Here is a 16,095-nt window from a genome sequence, read left to right as displayed (position 1 = left end):
CATGTTTCCAGTAAAGTGGCCAGTGAGTGTAAGCCTAAATATTGTCTACACACGAACACACGCAAGGGGGCGCAGTGTTGTTTTTTTTGCACCTGGATGTGCTGCTGAGTATTGTGGTTTCCTGAGAAAACAACATTTTCACCGCAACATACTGCAGTTCTCACAGGAGCTGAAAAAACCTTGCTGAACTCTAACACACTCTTTCTGATCTCTTATTTAGACCGGTTTGTTAAGCTGCTTGACACTGTTCTTCTAGATCTCGAGATGAGATTTTGCTAAATACAACATGTCCCCACAGTAACCTACAGAAACATCACTTTGGTGGTTTATGGTTTTATTAAGGTATAACTGATGAAAACAGCTCCATGATTGATGACAAAAAGTGACCCTGAAAAGAGAGAATAACTTTTTTTTTTGTTTGGCAATAACTCGTATATCCAAATGAGGATCAATAGTGTTCCTGGATTAGTGGGTCACACAAAAAGAAAGCTTTTGGATGCAGAAAATGTATCTCACGATCACTTGTTCGCTTGCTCGCTTTTAAACTAAGCCCATTCATGATGACTTCAAACCTGTATTCAGGGTAGAATGCAGTTTTCCTGATATTTTCTGCAGTCTAAAATTTTACTGTGTCTGTTCTCTCAAAGAGCTTCATGGCCTCCTGTCAGTTTGTGGAAGAGCTCCTCATTCAGCGTGTCATTTTGCTCCCGGTTTCTCGTGGACATGAAGATGTAGCCGCCGATGTACTCGTGCACAATCTTACAATCTGCCGTCACACAGCTGAAGGCCACGTTCACGTTACCGTTGAACTCAATGGCAACCTGGAATCCAAAGCAGAATAAAGAGTTACATAAAGAGTTTACTTCAGAGACACCACTTTTTTGGTAGTGATGATTTAATTCAAAGTGATGGAAGCAGACACATGGAGAGAACTTTCTATGTCTATATTGATGTTGGAGACAGAGCAGTGCACCTGTTTAATGTCCCAGTTGACGTTCCACTGTCTCATCGTGTTGTACCTCCATGTCTTCACCACTTCCTCTACATTCAGGTCGATGCGGATCAGGCGGTTATTGGCGATACCCAGCACCTCATCTTTACGGCACCCTTTAAACCTGAAGAAAAGAGGAGATGGTACATTACTGTCAAATTGACTCCATCCTCTTGTTTTATCTGTCTCCGGTGTGTTTTTTGCAAATTAAAAAAAGACATCAGTTCTTGACTTGGCCTACCTGACCACAAAATAAGAGAGCCCAAAGTCAGGCAAAGCTTGCCAGATCTGCAGAAACTTTTGGATAGCGTCCGTTAGTGAGAGCTGTGCCACATTCTGATAGGCCTCCAGAATACGAGGGGTTAGCTAGAAGAGAGAAACAGGGTAGAGGAAAAAGTAAGTCTGTTACTGTATCAACAAATTCAATAAGTAAGGAATAAAACACGACTGGGTGTGCCGTTACAGGAAAATAATCAACAACACATGGTGTGATGCAACTTGAGGTGGATTTGGTTATTTTCATATTTCAACAGCACATTTTAAATTGTTTTATTCCTCTTATACCACGGCAGTTTGCCAGCACTACTTCACAGTGTACTTGTTATCCATTTATAGTTACACTTAATATTGTGGAATGTCTGCAGAAACAGTTTGGTTCCTGTTATCACAGCTATAAACAGTCGTTTCCCCACCAGCCTCTCTTTTTCTGTCTCTTGAAGTTAACTTGACAAAAATTCTGCTTTTCATATTAGTGACAAACCGCAAACACAAGGTCCTGTCCTGAAGACGTAAAGTTACAGCTTTACTTCTTTCCACTGCAAAACGCTGACATTGAAGACTCTTTCCAAAAATGCTCAATAAACTGTCTTTAGAGGAAAGAGCTAAGGTGTGAAGATGTGAAATGACAAGCACCCAATGGAGCACAAACCAGTGACTTTGTACACAGTTTACACTCGCTGTGTACAAAGGCTGGGATTACAAAACAATACTAAAAAGTTAGGTGAGAACACTGTTTGGTGTGGGCGTGGCCTGGGCATAACCAAAGCAAGTCAATAATGAAGAAATATAGTACATTTCTGTTAGAATGATAAAAGAAGCCTATGTGGTGTTACCTGCTTGGGCTTGTACTTCTTCTGGTAGCGTGGAGAGACAAGGCTGTGTGTGTTTATGCTCTCGTCGCTCGGGGCTGTTTTATTTCCTGGTGTGGTCCTCTGCATGGCCAGAAAAGACTGAATACTCTGGACCTCACTAGAGAAAGAGCTGTCAGCCAGGGTCTTTCCCTTCGACGCCAAACGGCATGCGGCCATCCATTTGCTGTACTGCTGCTCCTGCACAGAGATACACAACAATAACGATAATCACAGAGCTGTCCCATGTAGGTATTATAAGAAGTGGAAAGGGTTATTAGCATTAGCAGGTTTGCTCCCTGCCGCATTGTACATGAGGAAGTAGGCTCCTGGTAGCTTCCATATTTAGTTAACATTTCCCCATAGACATTCAAAACGAGCACATTTTCTGCTGACAGATTTTTTCCAAGCAATATTTTGGTCTGGTTTTATTACAATGATGCCAAAACAGCTTTTTTTCCCTCTAAATCTCTTATGTAACAGTTCATGCACAAGCATGGATTTACTAATAGTGGCATCATGGATTTACAAATAGTGGCATCAGAGTTGTTAACACGTCTTATACCACACTGATGTTGAATTCTCAAATCAGATTTGTTCTGAGAGTGTTGATTAGTTTTTTGTTCTTTTTAATAATCGTACAGCTGCAAGCAAATCTAATACCAAATTAGATCAATACCAATCTGCAATAAAATCTGTCTATCTATCTATCTGTCTGTCTATTTGGACATTATGAAAGAAAAACATATCATTGCTGATATGGTGAAGTTTTCTGTAAGGAGATGTATATTTAAAATTTATGGAAGGAATATCCAGGGTCAGTGCTTTGTAACGGTCAGTAAGTTTGTTCAAGACTGAAGACTTTGGGCTTTCTGGTTTCTTAGTAACATGACAAGCAGCATTTCCCCCCTAATTAACTTCAAGAGAAAGAAAAAAAGATTCTGGTGAGGGACCAGCTGTTTATAGCTGATAACACTGATAACAGGAACTAACTTCTTTTGCAGATGTTCCACAACATTAAAGGTAATGATAAATGGACAAAAAATACATGTTGTTCCTTACTTATTTAAAAAGCAATGTAATTGCTGGAAAATTGCTGTGACACATGGGGATTTCTCGAATGGTGTGTCACATGGCAAAAACTGAAATATGCTCCCATGGACCAAAGTGATTTGCACTTCCTCATGACAAAGCAACAGTAAACAAACCCCACTGAAATGATCTCTCTGTAGTTTGTGTAATACATTCATGAATACTATTAGTACTAATGTTAGCATCAGATTTTACAGATATAGCCTTATTTTGAATAGCTATACATTTCAACCAATTTACAAAGACATTTATATGCTGAATTGTTCCACTTATTGGGATTAATACTTTTTAGCAGTGAAGTTATGAGCATTTATCTCTGGCTACGACATTTTAATTTGCAAATTTTCTAGCACACTCACATTATCACAGCGTAGATAGACCTCATTCATGCCGTCTGGTTCAGGAATCAGCAGTTTGATACAGAACTTTTGGGCAGCTACGCTCACATCAGGAGCCACCTCACAGCCTAAGGAAGAAGCTTTATTAGTGTGTGTGTGTGTGTGTGTGTGCACGTTTCCTACAAAAGTCACTGTCATTGTTCCTGTAGTTAACTGTATGCGTACTCTGTGTGTATTTGTATTTTATATCTATGAGTGTACACTGCAGTGTGACTATATGTATCGTGTGTGTGTGTGTGTGTGTGTGTGTGTGTCTACAGTCACAAACACTGTTACCTTTAAGGTTCATCTGCTGTATCGGCTCTTTACAGCTCTCCTCCTTACTCTTATAGTACAAAATGGACGTGTCCTTGAAGGTGAACCAGAACTGCTTGTACTTCTTTAGCGTCTGCTTCTTTGGTCTAGAAGGAAATGAACACTGCATGATATGATATAATAGACAAGGCTTGATTTTAAGGTGAAAAAAAAAGATACCCCCATTTGGCTGCTTGGACCAGACTTACATTCATCTCATCCATAACTACACACCTTTCCTATTAGTTTTACTGGAGTTACTGAATAATTAATAGTAGTAACTGAATAATATGCTTTAGAACAAATAACTGAACAACAATTAGACAATTATTGTCATCTAAAATGTCTATTATCTACATTTTAACATTTTCACATCGCATGTATCATCATTATTAAAATAATTAATAATATAATTAATAACTACATAATAACTGTATAATTAATAAGCATATAACTGTTAAAAGAATTACTCTATGACCCTTTGTTTAGGCTAATACATGGTTCCCCATTCTGAAAATGTGTTTGGTGGCTTTATCTCACCTGAAAATCTTTAGATAGTCATGCAGCTCTGGTGCTGTCATAGTATCCTGCATTGACACACAGATTTGAAACAATGATAAATAAGGTGACCCACTTGAAAACTACACAATCATAGTGTTACATTCTTCAGGCTCTTTAAGGAGTTAAATATTGCAAAATGATATTAGTTTTCCAAATAAACCATTTGTATTTGGAACCATGCAGCACTCCTGGTGACACTTTACTGAAGGGCAGAGTTCATAAGGCTACATAAAGACTGGCTTTAGTTGACATAACACTTGACTGACACAAGGCTTTCACAATTCTATCCAAGCATTACATGAAAAATGTCATGACAACTAACTCAGGAAGTATTGTTAATTAAAAAATAAACTACTGGCACGTGGTGGTAACATTGACAAGAAAACTTGCTTTATAATTCTGTTATACAGCAAATATTTTAGCAGTGACAATCATTACACTTATGCATATACATAATTCTAGCAGTTATATACATGTTCGAAATAATCCTTTCACATTTCTGCATGAGATTTTTTCATAAAACATATGACAATGTCAGTTTTGGTTTTGATGTTTGACACATCTTCACCAGTATGTAAATATAACACAAAGTCAGTTGTCACAATGTTCTAACACAAATCAGCCCAGAAAGCGTCCTAACACCACCAATGTCAAAAAAAAAAAAAAAAACCCTGCCACATGACTCAGGTGTTATATTAAAGCTACTTGTGTATATTAAACTACAACATGATTTTTGAGTTAGGGGACAATACTGTATAATATACAGTATATATATTGCTGAGTTGTTGGAATTTGTGTTCACATGTCATACACCAGCATAGATAAGAAGTCTCACTACATGGTGACAGGCAAGAATATTCAGCCAGTCAGGGGAAAGAAAGAGCAAGAGTGTGGGAAAGAAAAAGTGCAATATGATAAGTGAGAGGAAAATTGATTTTTTTTAAAAAGGTTGAACAGGGAAAGCATTTATTTGTTATCTAGTTTGGCAGGAAGCTGGTTAATGACAGTTATCTGGTGCTGAGCTGTGCATTGTGAGAGTACAGCAGAGCCAAGATTGTCTTCTTCAACCAGAGCATGTATTGTAGCTAGCTATTTAATGTTAAGTGACTAGTTTCTTCTGTATGCTATGTGCTGTTCATGCACTTACAAAAAAGGGTACAGATACATTGAGGCAGGTTCAGGGTACAGATATATATGGATCAGGCAGTCATGGTGAGAGCTTAGAGGGTGACAGTAACTTAAAGACATGCTCTTATTAAAAGCAAGAGGCTTTGATCTATTATCTAATACTCAGTAACTGTGACAGTCATGGCAACGTGCACAATAAGGTTTATAGTCTCACAATACGACAGCAAATTATATATATATCCTCAGTTACAAAACCCAAACCACATACTTCTGTATTAAGCAGTATGTTGGTACACCTTTGTGTGCTTTCTATACTACTTTGTGCACCGTATGCTCTTTGAAACACGTCTTGAATTCATGCTGAATGTATACTGACTTGACTCTCACAGCCATGAACTGGAGCACAACCCATGTTATGAAAAGTTCTTTCAATTACCATTTGCATAGCACTTTTCTTAGATCTAGCAGCTTTAATCTGAGATTAAAATTGACAAAAGTAGTCTTTATGACAGCTGATGCCTTTATATATGTTTATATAGACTCTAGTTATCATGAAGGGTTTATATACTGTATTTATATGCCATAGAGCCTTATAACACTACCCTTAATTAAACAGTTATAGCATCATCACAGCTATCATATCACTGCATACAGAGATTAAAATCTCTTAAAGCAAGTAAAATATTGTGCTGTTCTTCACCTGCTGCTTTAACACACCACAACAGGTCAATCAGCATCTGTTTTGCCAGGCTTATTTCGTTGGATTAGAATTGGATTAGCACGCTTGCATTGGCTTTAAATATACTCAGCTTAATGTATGTTCATATTGTAAATCCATTGCAGTGGTGTAGTTTATATGTACCAGCATCTCCTCCGCACTACTCTCTGCCTCCATCTTGACCTCCAGGCACTGCAGAGCTGAGTCCAGGTCATCCATGGCAGGACAAGACTCAGCCAACTGCTCGGTCAGGGAAGCTTTCCCTATGTGGTACTAGAGGGGTAAACACACACAGAAAGCTTAGGAGGTTGATAATTATGTATGAGGATAAAATAATTTATTCCACTATTATTAATCTCTTATTAACTTTGGATCAACATGACCAGGTTTTAATTTGTTTATTTTAGCATGAACCTTTATGTGCTTGGCTCATTCTCTCTAATGAAAGTGACAGATAATGTAAAAATATCAACAGGTCTGCAGGTGCAGATTTACACTCACTGACCTCTTTATTAGGAACACCTGCACACTTGTACAGAACACGTGAGGTGAACCCTGAGATGGATAGGCTACAACAGCAGAAGTCCACATCAGTTTCCACTTGAGTCAAAAACAAGAATTTGAGGCTACAGTGTTGAAAACACATCACCTGGTCTTTTTCCACCTCATGGTTCAATGTGTTGTGAGATGCTTTTCTTTTCACCACAGTTGTAAAGAGTAGTTATTTGAGTTATTGTATCCTTCCTATCTTGAACCAGTCTGGCCATTCTCTCTTCTGACCTCTCTCATCAACAAAGTGTTAAAGAGATGCTCACTGGATGTTTTTTTGTTTTTTCTGTGTAAACTCTAGAGACTGAATTGTGGGAAAATCCCAGGAGATCAGCAGTTTCTAAAGTATTCAAGCTAGCCTATCTGGTACAAACATGCAATGGTCAAAATCACTGAGAATATATTCTTTCCCCATTGTGATGTTTGATGTGAACATTATCTGAAGCTCTTGACCTGTATTTACATGATTTTATGCAGTACATTGCTGCCACATTGGATAACTGCATGAATGAGCAGATGTTGCTAATAAAGTGGTCATTGAGTGTACATTTCTTATGTAAATAACTGCATATATTTCTTATTAGTTTCTCTATATTAGCTGAAAAATATGCTTTAAGATTAATAACCAAATAATATGCAGAGTGTAGCTAGGTAGGATGTGGCTTTTGTCCGGACAATGTAAATGCACAATGACAGTGCAAACAAGCAAAAAACATTGTGAATATCAATATTTTCCCCGATATAATGGTATATTGCTAAGAAAAGTTTCTCAAAGACTGTATGAAAACACTGTAGTTAATTACACTCACTTCGAAGTTGTGACAAATTGAGAAACACCAGCATTGCAATTTGTGGGTTCAAGAACTCTCAGAAAATGGTGACTTGAATAAAGTAAGATTCAGCTGTTCATGTAAAATCCTCTCATAGACGAACAAATAAAACTTGTAGCATATGAAGTGTAGCATAGTTTCCTGATACATCATATCTATGCACACACACCCAGGAGGATCCTTGTTTACACTGCTGATATGCATATTTTTGGTTATTTTAAAATACATTTCCCAATTTAAAATGATGTCATGTTGACAAAGAACTGTGATGAATCTTCATTTTTTTCTACCTGTAAGGCAGCAAAAAGCATCATCTCCTCCTCTGTGCAGTCGATCTCCTCCAGCAAAATGGCCCATTTGGCTTGTTCATACAGCTGAGTCAAACGTACAGCATCGAACTGCATACAGAGATACACACCCCACACAATCAGCAGTCATTATCATGAACTCTCAAGGCGAAATGCAAGCTTAATATTTCATTAAAACATGGCAGATTTTCATTTTCAAACCTGCGGCGCTAAGTCATAGAAGGTGTAGTATTTGAAGCGCAAGAGGAGTTTGTCGTCTTCTTTGAAGCCTTGCTGCAGGAGAGAGCGAGATGAATCGAGCCACCTGAGAAAGGAAAAACAACAGCATTTATACTGATAGTCATAATGATGAATGCGTGACACTCCATGCTCCATTTTAATGAAGGAAAGTTTTGAGACATAAGCACAGTGCTCAAAATCCCTCAGAAAGAGAAGCAAGTCACACATATTCTAATGAAACTTCACGCTCAAAACTTCAGTTTCTATACATGGACACAATGTATCCATATCCGATCTAACTAATCTAGAGCAATCTAAATCCAAGCTCTTATATGGGACGTAAATGCCATGAGTTATTCAGCAATCACATTCAACTCAATTGACTTCACCGTAATCAATGGTTTGGCATCAGTTTTGAGATTTTGTGAACTTTGGTGAACTTTGACAGGAATTTGCATCATCAGCCAGTAGCACAACTTCTTTTGATGCCTTGACTCTTGAAGAGGTAGTGCTTTGTGTAACAGCAGACAAAATGCAAAATGAAGGAAATCCTCATTTTAGCAGAGTAAAGGAAAAAGATTTTATATAACAATCCCTAATTTGACTCTAAATTATTCCATAAAATGGGGCAGCATTATAAGCTGTCATTCAGGAAGATTAGATGTCTGGTACTTTTGTGTGTGTTTTTTTTTTTTTACTGTTTATGGTTGGTGTTAGCAAGCTTGCTACTAGTTGTAACTTGGACAAGCAAGATAATGTCATCTCTCAATGTGCAGAACTTTATAAGTCGATCTTGAGTTAGAAACCTAAATAAAAAATGCATTTACAAAGATGAAGAAACCTGATTTAATCTGAATTTGAAGCTAAACTTTCACCAAATTTAAGGAATTTTTTTGGCAGAGACTCCCCATAATGCATTGTGCATTTGTCAATAGATGTGGCATGCATTCAATTAAATTCAATACACTTCTATGTATATACAGCTTTTAATAATGAAAAAGAAAGACTTTCTCAGAGATAGAAGTGAATTATTATGACTCACATCTGTCACACCTATAAAAATATATATTATATAACAGCTGCCTGAAAGGCCAGAAACTGGAGATAAATTACAGAAGAGGTTTATTGGATGTAAATTAAGTGAGATGAAAAGAAAATAGTTTGACATGAAAACTGAGAAAATGTACAGCCTATCTACTGTACCCAGGTGATCATGGACACCAAGCACACATCACACAGAGAAACTGCTATGTTTAATTTTCTTTCTTTCTTTTTTTTTTTTTTATTTAAAGGAAAGTGTTATGATGACTCTCAGGCAGAAATCCCTTGCACCCTCACAGAGCTATGCTGGAAAAGTGGAATAGGATCTAGCATAAGGTACATGCCATAAGGAAGCGGAAGTATATGTATGTCAACAGCACACTAGGGAATGTACAGCACATTACAGATTGAGAAATACCAGATCAATCACCTATCGGTCACTTAGTGCTGCCTCTAATAAGTGTTGCAGAGCATTAAACAAAGATGTTGTGGCAAAAGGAACTGATTTATATGCTGAGTTACCCAGTGACCCTGTGTAGCATAAGCAGTACAGAGAATGAATGGATGGATGGATGGCAAATTGCTGTAGTATAAAGGGAATTTAAAAAAAAACATCAGGGAATGCTGTTACAGGAAAATAATCCACTTCATGGTGGTATCACACCACCACGGCATGAATTATTTTCCTATAACAGCATCCTATAACAAGTGTTTTATTTCTTACATATTGTCAGTAGAAATTACAGCAGAAAACATTGGAACAATAACACTTTAATATTAGCAAGTATTCTATCATAAATCCAGCTTTGCTGGATGAACGCATGCATTTTTGCTGACCTGCTGTTAACCTGAGCTTTGTCCACCTTGCTGGTTGGTCTGTACATTTTTGAGATGGTCTCAGGGGCTGGAGCTGGCTGACTCCCTGAAATCATCTTATACACCTCCTCTGTCTGAGGAGATTCAGCGAAGAATGCAGGCATGCCATTGGCCATCTTTAAAATAGAACCTGCAAAATCACAAGCAGAAATAGAGTAACATTTCACACAGCTCTAAATCGCTCCCATCCAGTATAATGGAAAATGTATTACTAGTTACTTTGTGCATTACTTGTGCACTACAATTTGTTACAATAATCTATTACAATTTAGTGCACTAATATGTACACACAATAGTGCTTAAGGGTCAACATTAAAAGATGACATTTCATTTTAGAAAAACACTGTTCATTTTTGAACAATAAATATTAATATGCATAAATATTATATGTTATCACACTCTGAATTCTTACAGCAAGATGTTTATACAAAAAAGTACATATTAAGAGAGAAATAAAGTCGTAGACTACAAAATTGACATTAAAGTATGTCTACCTTTCTGTTATCTGACCGTAAATGTTTACAAAAGAGTCACAATAAAGATACAAATTAATCTCCGCACACATATGCAATACTTACAAACCACAGTACATCTGTTCATTCATACAACTATCCACTCAGCATAAAATCATTCAGATATGTGTCAAGAGCTTCAGTTAACATTCACATCAAATTTCAATCAGTGACCTTGACCATGGCATGATTGTTGGTGTCAAACCGACTGGTTTGAGTATTTCAAAAACTGCTGGGATTTTCTGGGATTTTTCACACACAGCAAATAACCACTCTTTACAACCATGGTGAGCAGAAATGCATCTCAGAACACACAACAGAAGATTGGAAAAAATGTTGCCTGGTCTTTTTCCAATACTCAACTCTAGTTTTGACATAATCCTCAACTCAAGGTTTGACATGTGCATTCTGAGATGCTTTTCTTATCACCATGGTTGTACAATTGAGTGCAAAAGTGTGTACACCCTAAGGACAGTTGTCAGAAATCATCACAAGTAGTGCCTGGTCAAATAGTGTATGTTAAACTATATAAAACATAAAAATTGTGCATTTTATCATTTTTATTTCTCTTTAGACACATATAGATAGACACAGAGAAGGATAGATAGATAGATAGATAGATAGATAGATAGATAGATACCTGTAGGCAATGGTGCACAAGTGATGTCATACACCTGCTCTTCCTCACCCTTCTGCTTCTTTTTCTTCTTCTCTTCTGCTGGCTTAAGAAGTGACAGTTCCTCTGGATGACGAATATCTGCAGCAGAGAGAGATCAGGCAAAGAAAAAGGAGAAGAAGAAAAAGCTGAGATGTCAGACATACAAATGAAAAAAAAAATCTGTATTTCTGTATTTAGCTCTCATTTTCACTCTCACACACCCACACACACTTACTGAGCAGCTTGCAGATGCCCATCACGCTGCGGAACATGGGGCCGGAGAAGCAGACAAGGAGCCTGAGGGTGAGTCCATTGGGCAAGCCCAACCTCAGGGGTTTGTGTTGGGGTGTGAGGCAGAGCCGAGCATCAGCGTGGATCCCATACTTATCCAGTGTCCACGACGGCCTCAGCAACCACTGCTGCTTCTGCTCCCACCAAAGCGCATGGTCTGACCAGTCCTTCTTAATCTCTACAGCACAGCACAGGACATTACACAAAGTTCCTAGTGTCCCACAGCGTATTAAAAACATCCAGGTAAACTTGGATATAAGCAAGAATTTAATCCATGCATAGAACTGAACTGAGGCTTCTGGGATTTGAACACAAAACCTTTCAGCCACAAACATGAAAGTATAAAATATTATGATTATTTACACTCTGAATGGGATTATTTGGTGAATAATTCTGAGAACCAGTTGAAGTGGCTCTGTCTGCAATATGTTTTAGAAAACATATAATGCTCATATACAGTTAACACCAGAATTATTGGCACCTTTCAAGAGAATGGACAAAAATGATTCCATGAAATAAAAAATACACAATATACAACTGTAAAGGGTACTCACTATTTAAAAAAAAACAAACAAAAAAAACCAAATCTTTTCTTTTTAAACAGTAACATTTTCACTCAAAAATGTATGTGATACAATTACTGGCACTCCTAAAGAATATTCAAAATAAATGCAGACATATGCTGGGATATTACTTGCCTCCTTGCACATTACTGACTAATTACTACATGCACATTCTATATTTGCACTGAGCTGGTCTCTACTTTCTCCACCAGATATATATATATACCTCATATTTCTGTACAATGCACCTTCTATATTTGCACACCTTGTCATTTGCACTTAGCTGGTCTATACTTTCTCTATCTCATACATATATATAGCCATATTGCTATTTGCACTTCTGGTTAGATGCTAAACTGCATTTCACTGGCTCTGTACTCGTACTCTGCACAGTGACAAAAAAGTTTAATCTAATCTAATCTAATTTTAGCCCAAAACCTGGTTGCCTCTGCCAGGAGGTTAGGACTTGGACATATATGAATCTTTCACAAGATAATTACCTCAAACTAGAAATGGTTCAAAACAGAAATGGTTGTGAGAACACAGTCAGTTTACTAATGAGCAAATATGAAACTTGTATTTAAAAAAAGGGTGTGAATTGAAGAAGGAAGTCTGCATGTACAAACAATAGAGCTTGAAATCAGCATCGACCTTGTGTCTTCAACCTTGTTAGACATTACACTAAGAGGCTGCTGTTATTCCTTCTATATTATAGTAACTGATGATGTGCTGAAAATTTTTAAACCAAAACGACCCGAATTGCATATATGTGCTCATTTTCATAGGAGGGTGCTAATAATTCTGCAGCTGACTGTACATCTACAATATTATGGTCAGTGATTAAAAGGACATTAAAAAGACCAATTAAAAACTAGTGAGGTTTTCAAAGCACGTAATAGATATAGTACATTCATGACAGAGAACCGAAAACTCATATTTCGGTTTCAAAAACTTGTTTTAAATAAATACTTACGTGTTTTTTCCACGATTTTAAGGATAACACCTCCAATATGGAGGTCAGATGTGACGCTGACTTTAAGAGGTGGAGCTTCTGGTCCCAGTTCCTCTACAGTGATGGACAGATCCCACACTGCCATGCTGAGAGGCATCACCATACAAGAAAAAGACATATACACACAGGGTGATGTGAAAGTGGAATGTGTAAGGAATAAAGCACAATGGGGCGTGCTGTTATAGGAAACTATTCAACAATGCGGTGGTGTGATGCACCCTGATATTGTGGAACACATTCGTTTCTATTATTATTATTACAGCAACTATAAACAGCTGTTCCTTCACCAGCCTCTCTGTTTGTCTCTCACTTGGAAGTTAATAAGACAAAAAAAAAAACAACATAAAATGCAAATTCGTCAGTCTCCAATGGCAGAAAACCTAAAGGAACAACTTTACCTCTGGCTGTTACATAGCACTGACACTGAAGACTCTTTCCATAAATGTTAAATAAACATTACAGAAAACTTCACCCTATCAATGATTCTTCATTTTGTTATATAACACACACACACGCACACACACACATATTTGATTTATTATTAGACGGTCACTATAGAAACATAAACATATTAGAGTGAGCACATTAATACATAGCTGTGACTTTACAGAAAATTACAGAAAATTAACATCTTCTGACCAGTCAGATGTGATGATTTACCAGCAATGTAGTACAATTTGTTATATAATCTCTGTTAGTATAATTACTTACAATATTCATACAATAGTCTCAGCTTTATTAAACCTACAAAAACATTTAAGAGCACGCCTTAATAATGGTATGTCAGAAGCAAAGCTGTTATAGAACCTAAACTTATTTTTATTTGTTAAATTTTGCAGAATAGCATTCAAGACCACAAAATCAACACTGTTTCACAGCCTTTACACAGCATCAATCAGATAGACTGGTCAAAATCTCTTACTTTTCTCAGCTCACTGAAATGAACCCCCATGTGACTTGTACTAAGACAGTGTGCTTGGCCATGAGGTAATCAAGGCCTAACTAATTTTCCACTTGACAGTACCGAACACACACACACACACACACACAAAAACTGCATGCTCTCCCTCCCTTCTGATACTATTTTCTCTTTCTTACCTTGTTTGTGGTACTCAGCAGTAGTATTTAACAGACTACGCCCTTGGTCTTTGTCACTCTCTCTTCCACAGTTTGACTTTTCTGTCACTTCCTCCTGTGTCTCTGTCATTCGCTTTCCTATACTGTAACACACACACACACACACACACACACACACACACACATCAGTTGAGGTTTGACAGAGCGCCGACTGTTCCTCTTTTAGCTTATTTCTTAAGCGCCCTGTTCATACAGCAGGGTTTCTTTTCCTGTTTTGTACACAGCTTTGAGAAGTAATAAAACAAACAAGATAAAAAACTGCACAAACTTGGTTACACATAAAGCAAGACTGAAACACTGTAAAATAAGAGCTAATCCAGTCAGCAAACTGATATCTAATTAAAAAAAAAAAGAACACAAGTGACAACACTGCTGTTGCTATAATGAAATAATGACAAGATTTTATCTTTAAATAATTTACTGTAACACACAAGTGCACTATGAGCTGTTGTCAAGTGTTGCATAAAATATATTAAGAATCAAAGGTGTGACATCAGATTAGAGGCAAGAAATTTAACTGGCAATGCACTGCCCCCTACTGGACAAAGTTTGAACTACCACACAAATAAATCAGGCAATGTGCACCACTACTTAAATTCTCTGTTGATAGTCTGTATGGATGATGGATAAGACTTTCCCCTGACCATGTCAGCATGTTTCTGCACTGATCTGTAATATCATCAGCTAAGGTCCAGTCAATTAGGAGCCATCCTCTGTGCCCTGCTGAAAAAACCCAATAGAAGCCATCACAGAAATTCTAATGGTTTCCACTACAAATACCATTACAAACCATCAGCTAATCATTAAAACCATTACCATGCCACCACTTGAAGGCGACAGATTACCAGTAGAGACCCACAGGGCCCATTACAGTTTCCATTAAAACCAATATAATTCCCATTATAACCATTAAAACCATTACAAATACTACGAAGGTTTCTATGTTTTTTGTTCAGTAGGGCGAATAAGTATATGGAGACCAATCTCTTTTCTACAAAATGTCAGAGAATTTGACTGAAGTCATCTGTGATCATTTAGTCAGCATTTCCAGAAAGCATCCCATCTCTGGTGCTGGAGCCAGTAAGCGTTTAATTGTAAGGTAGAAATGTAGAAAGGACTTGAGTAATTGTACTTCGTTACTGTAGATTAAGTGTGCTAAGGCTTGTTTTCATGTGACCTCACAAAAACATGTGTACTCCGCTATCCGCCATTTTGATTCACTGCACGTCTCTCTGTGTGTAGTATTTTAAAAGGTAAATATGCCAATTTATGGTATATTTGGATGTTCCAATTGACCTGGTGCAAAAAACAAGTTAATATTATTCAAGATTATGAAAGTTATTATGAATCAGTGCCTGTGACACTAAAGAAAGGCGTAGGTTATGGGAGGCTTCCGTTAATCACAAGGAACTGAGAAGATGGATTGACTGATCTTCTGTGAAACATTGGTAGCGCTTTCGATTTTTTTTTTTTTTTTTTTTTTTACTCTCATGACAAATTAAAATGTTATCAATACGAATTTACGTGGTACATTTCGAACTACCAATTCTTGAATACACATCACCCAGCTTAAGGTTCATTATAGTAAAATGCACTGTTTAACTTATTCATCCTCACAACTCCATAGATATGGTTTATTAATCAAATTTTGATATGAAATGCATAATGTAATTAGACAATCTTAATAAAAATAAATTCTCAACAATATTGACAAACAGCAAAGATCTTCCATCTTCCATCTATCATTTTTTTTTTTTTAACAAATTGGAGAGATATTTTTAAAAGAAATT

General features: G+C 37.0%; 1 protein-coding gene across 2 annotated transcripts; it reads right to left on the bottom strand.

Moving 5' to 3' along the window:
• Window positions 1–317: 317 nt before the first annotated feature.
• On the bottom strand, window positions 318–14,414 carry im:7154036 (fermitin family homolog 3). 2 transcript variants are annotated; one of them, XM_026921667.3, is made up of 15 exons: window positions 14,267–14,414; window positions 13,130–13,254; window positions 11,538–11,771; window positions 11,285–11,401; window positions 10,094–10,262; window positions 8,198–8,300; window positions 7,979–8,086; window positions 6,454–6,582; window positions 4,443–4,489; window positions 3,885–4,009; window positions 3,570–3,676; window positions 2,104–2,319; window positions 1,233–1,357; window positions 974–1,115; window positions 318–821 (listed from the first exon to the last, which is right to left on the bottom strand). In XM_026921667.3, the coding sequence occupies exons 2-15, from the start codon at window positions 13,251–13,253 to the stop codon at window positions 642–644; spliced, it is 1,926 nt and encodes a 641-aa protein (XP_026777468.1). In that variant the 5' UTR covers window position 13,254; window positions 14,267–14,414; the 3' UTR covers window positions 318–641. The 2 variants fall into 2 exon arrangements, with proteins under 2 accessions (XP_026777468.1, XP_026777469.1); XM_026921668.3 differs by lacking the exon at window positions 14,267–14,414 and adding an exon at window positions 14,091–14,200.
• Between the last annotated feature and the right edge of the window lie 1,681 nt (window positions 14,415–16,095).

This window comes from Pangasianodon hypophthalmus, chromosome 27 (genome assembly GCF_027358585.1).
Source record: "Pangasianodon hypophthalmus isolate fPanHyp1 chromosome 27, fPanHyp1.pri, whole genome shotgun sequence".
Lineage (NCBI taxonomy): Eukaryota > Metazoa > Chordata > Actinopteri > Siluriformes > Pangasiidae > Pangasianodon > Pangasianodon hypophthalmus.
The sequence above is the reverse complement of the archived record's forward strand: the minus strand, read 5'-3'. Positions and strand labels throughout refer to the sequence as shown.

Bases quoted from the DNA above. Each gene is read 5' to 3' on its own strand.
- im:7154036 (XM_026921667.3), bottom strand. From the start codon at position 13,253: ATGGCAGTGTGGGATCTGTCCATCACTGTAGAGGAACTGGGACCAGAA. The intron at 2,320-3,569 runs GTGAGTGTGCTA...ATCTCTGTGCAG, and splicing joins TCTATCTACGCTGTGATAAT to GAGCAGCAGTACAGCAAATG. The intron at 822-973 runs GTGCACTGCTCT...TTTGGATTCCAG, and splicing joins TCAACTGGGACATTAAACAG to GTTGCCATTGAGTTCAACGG.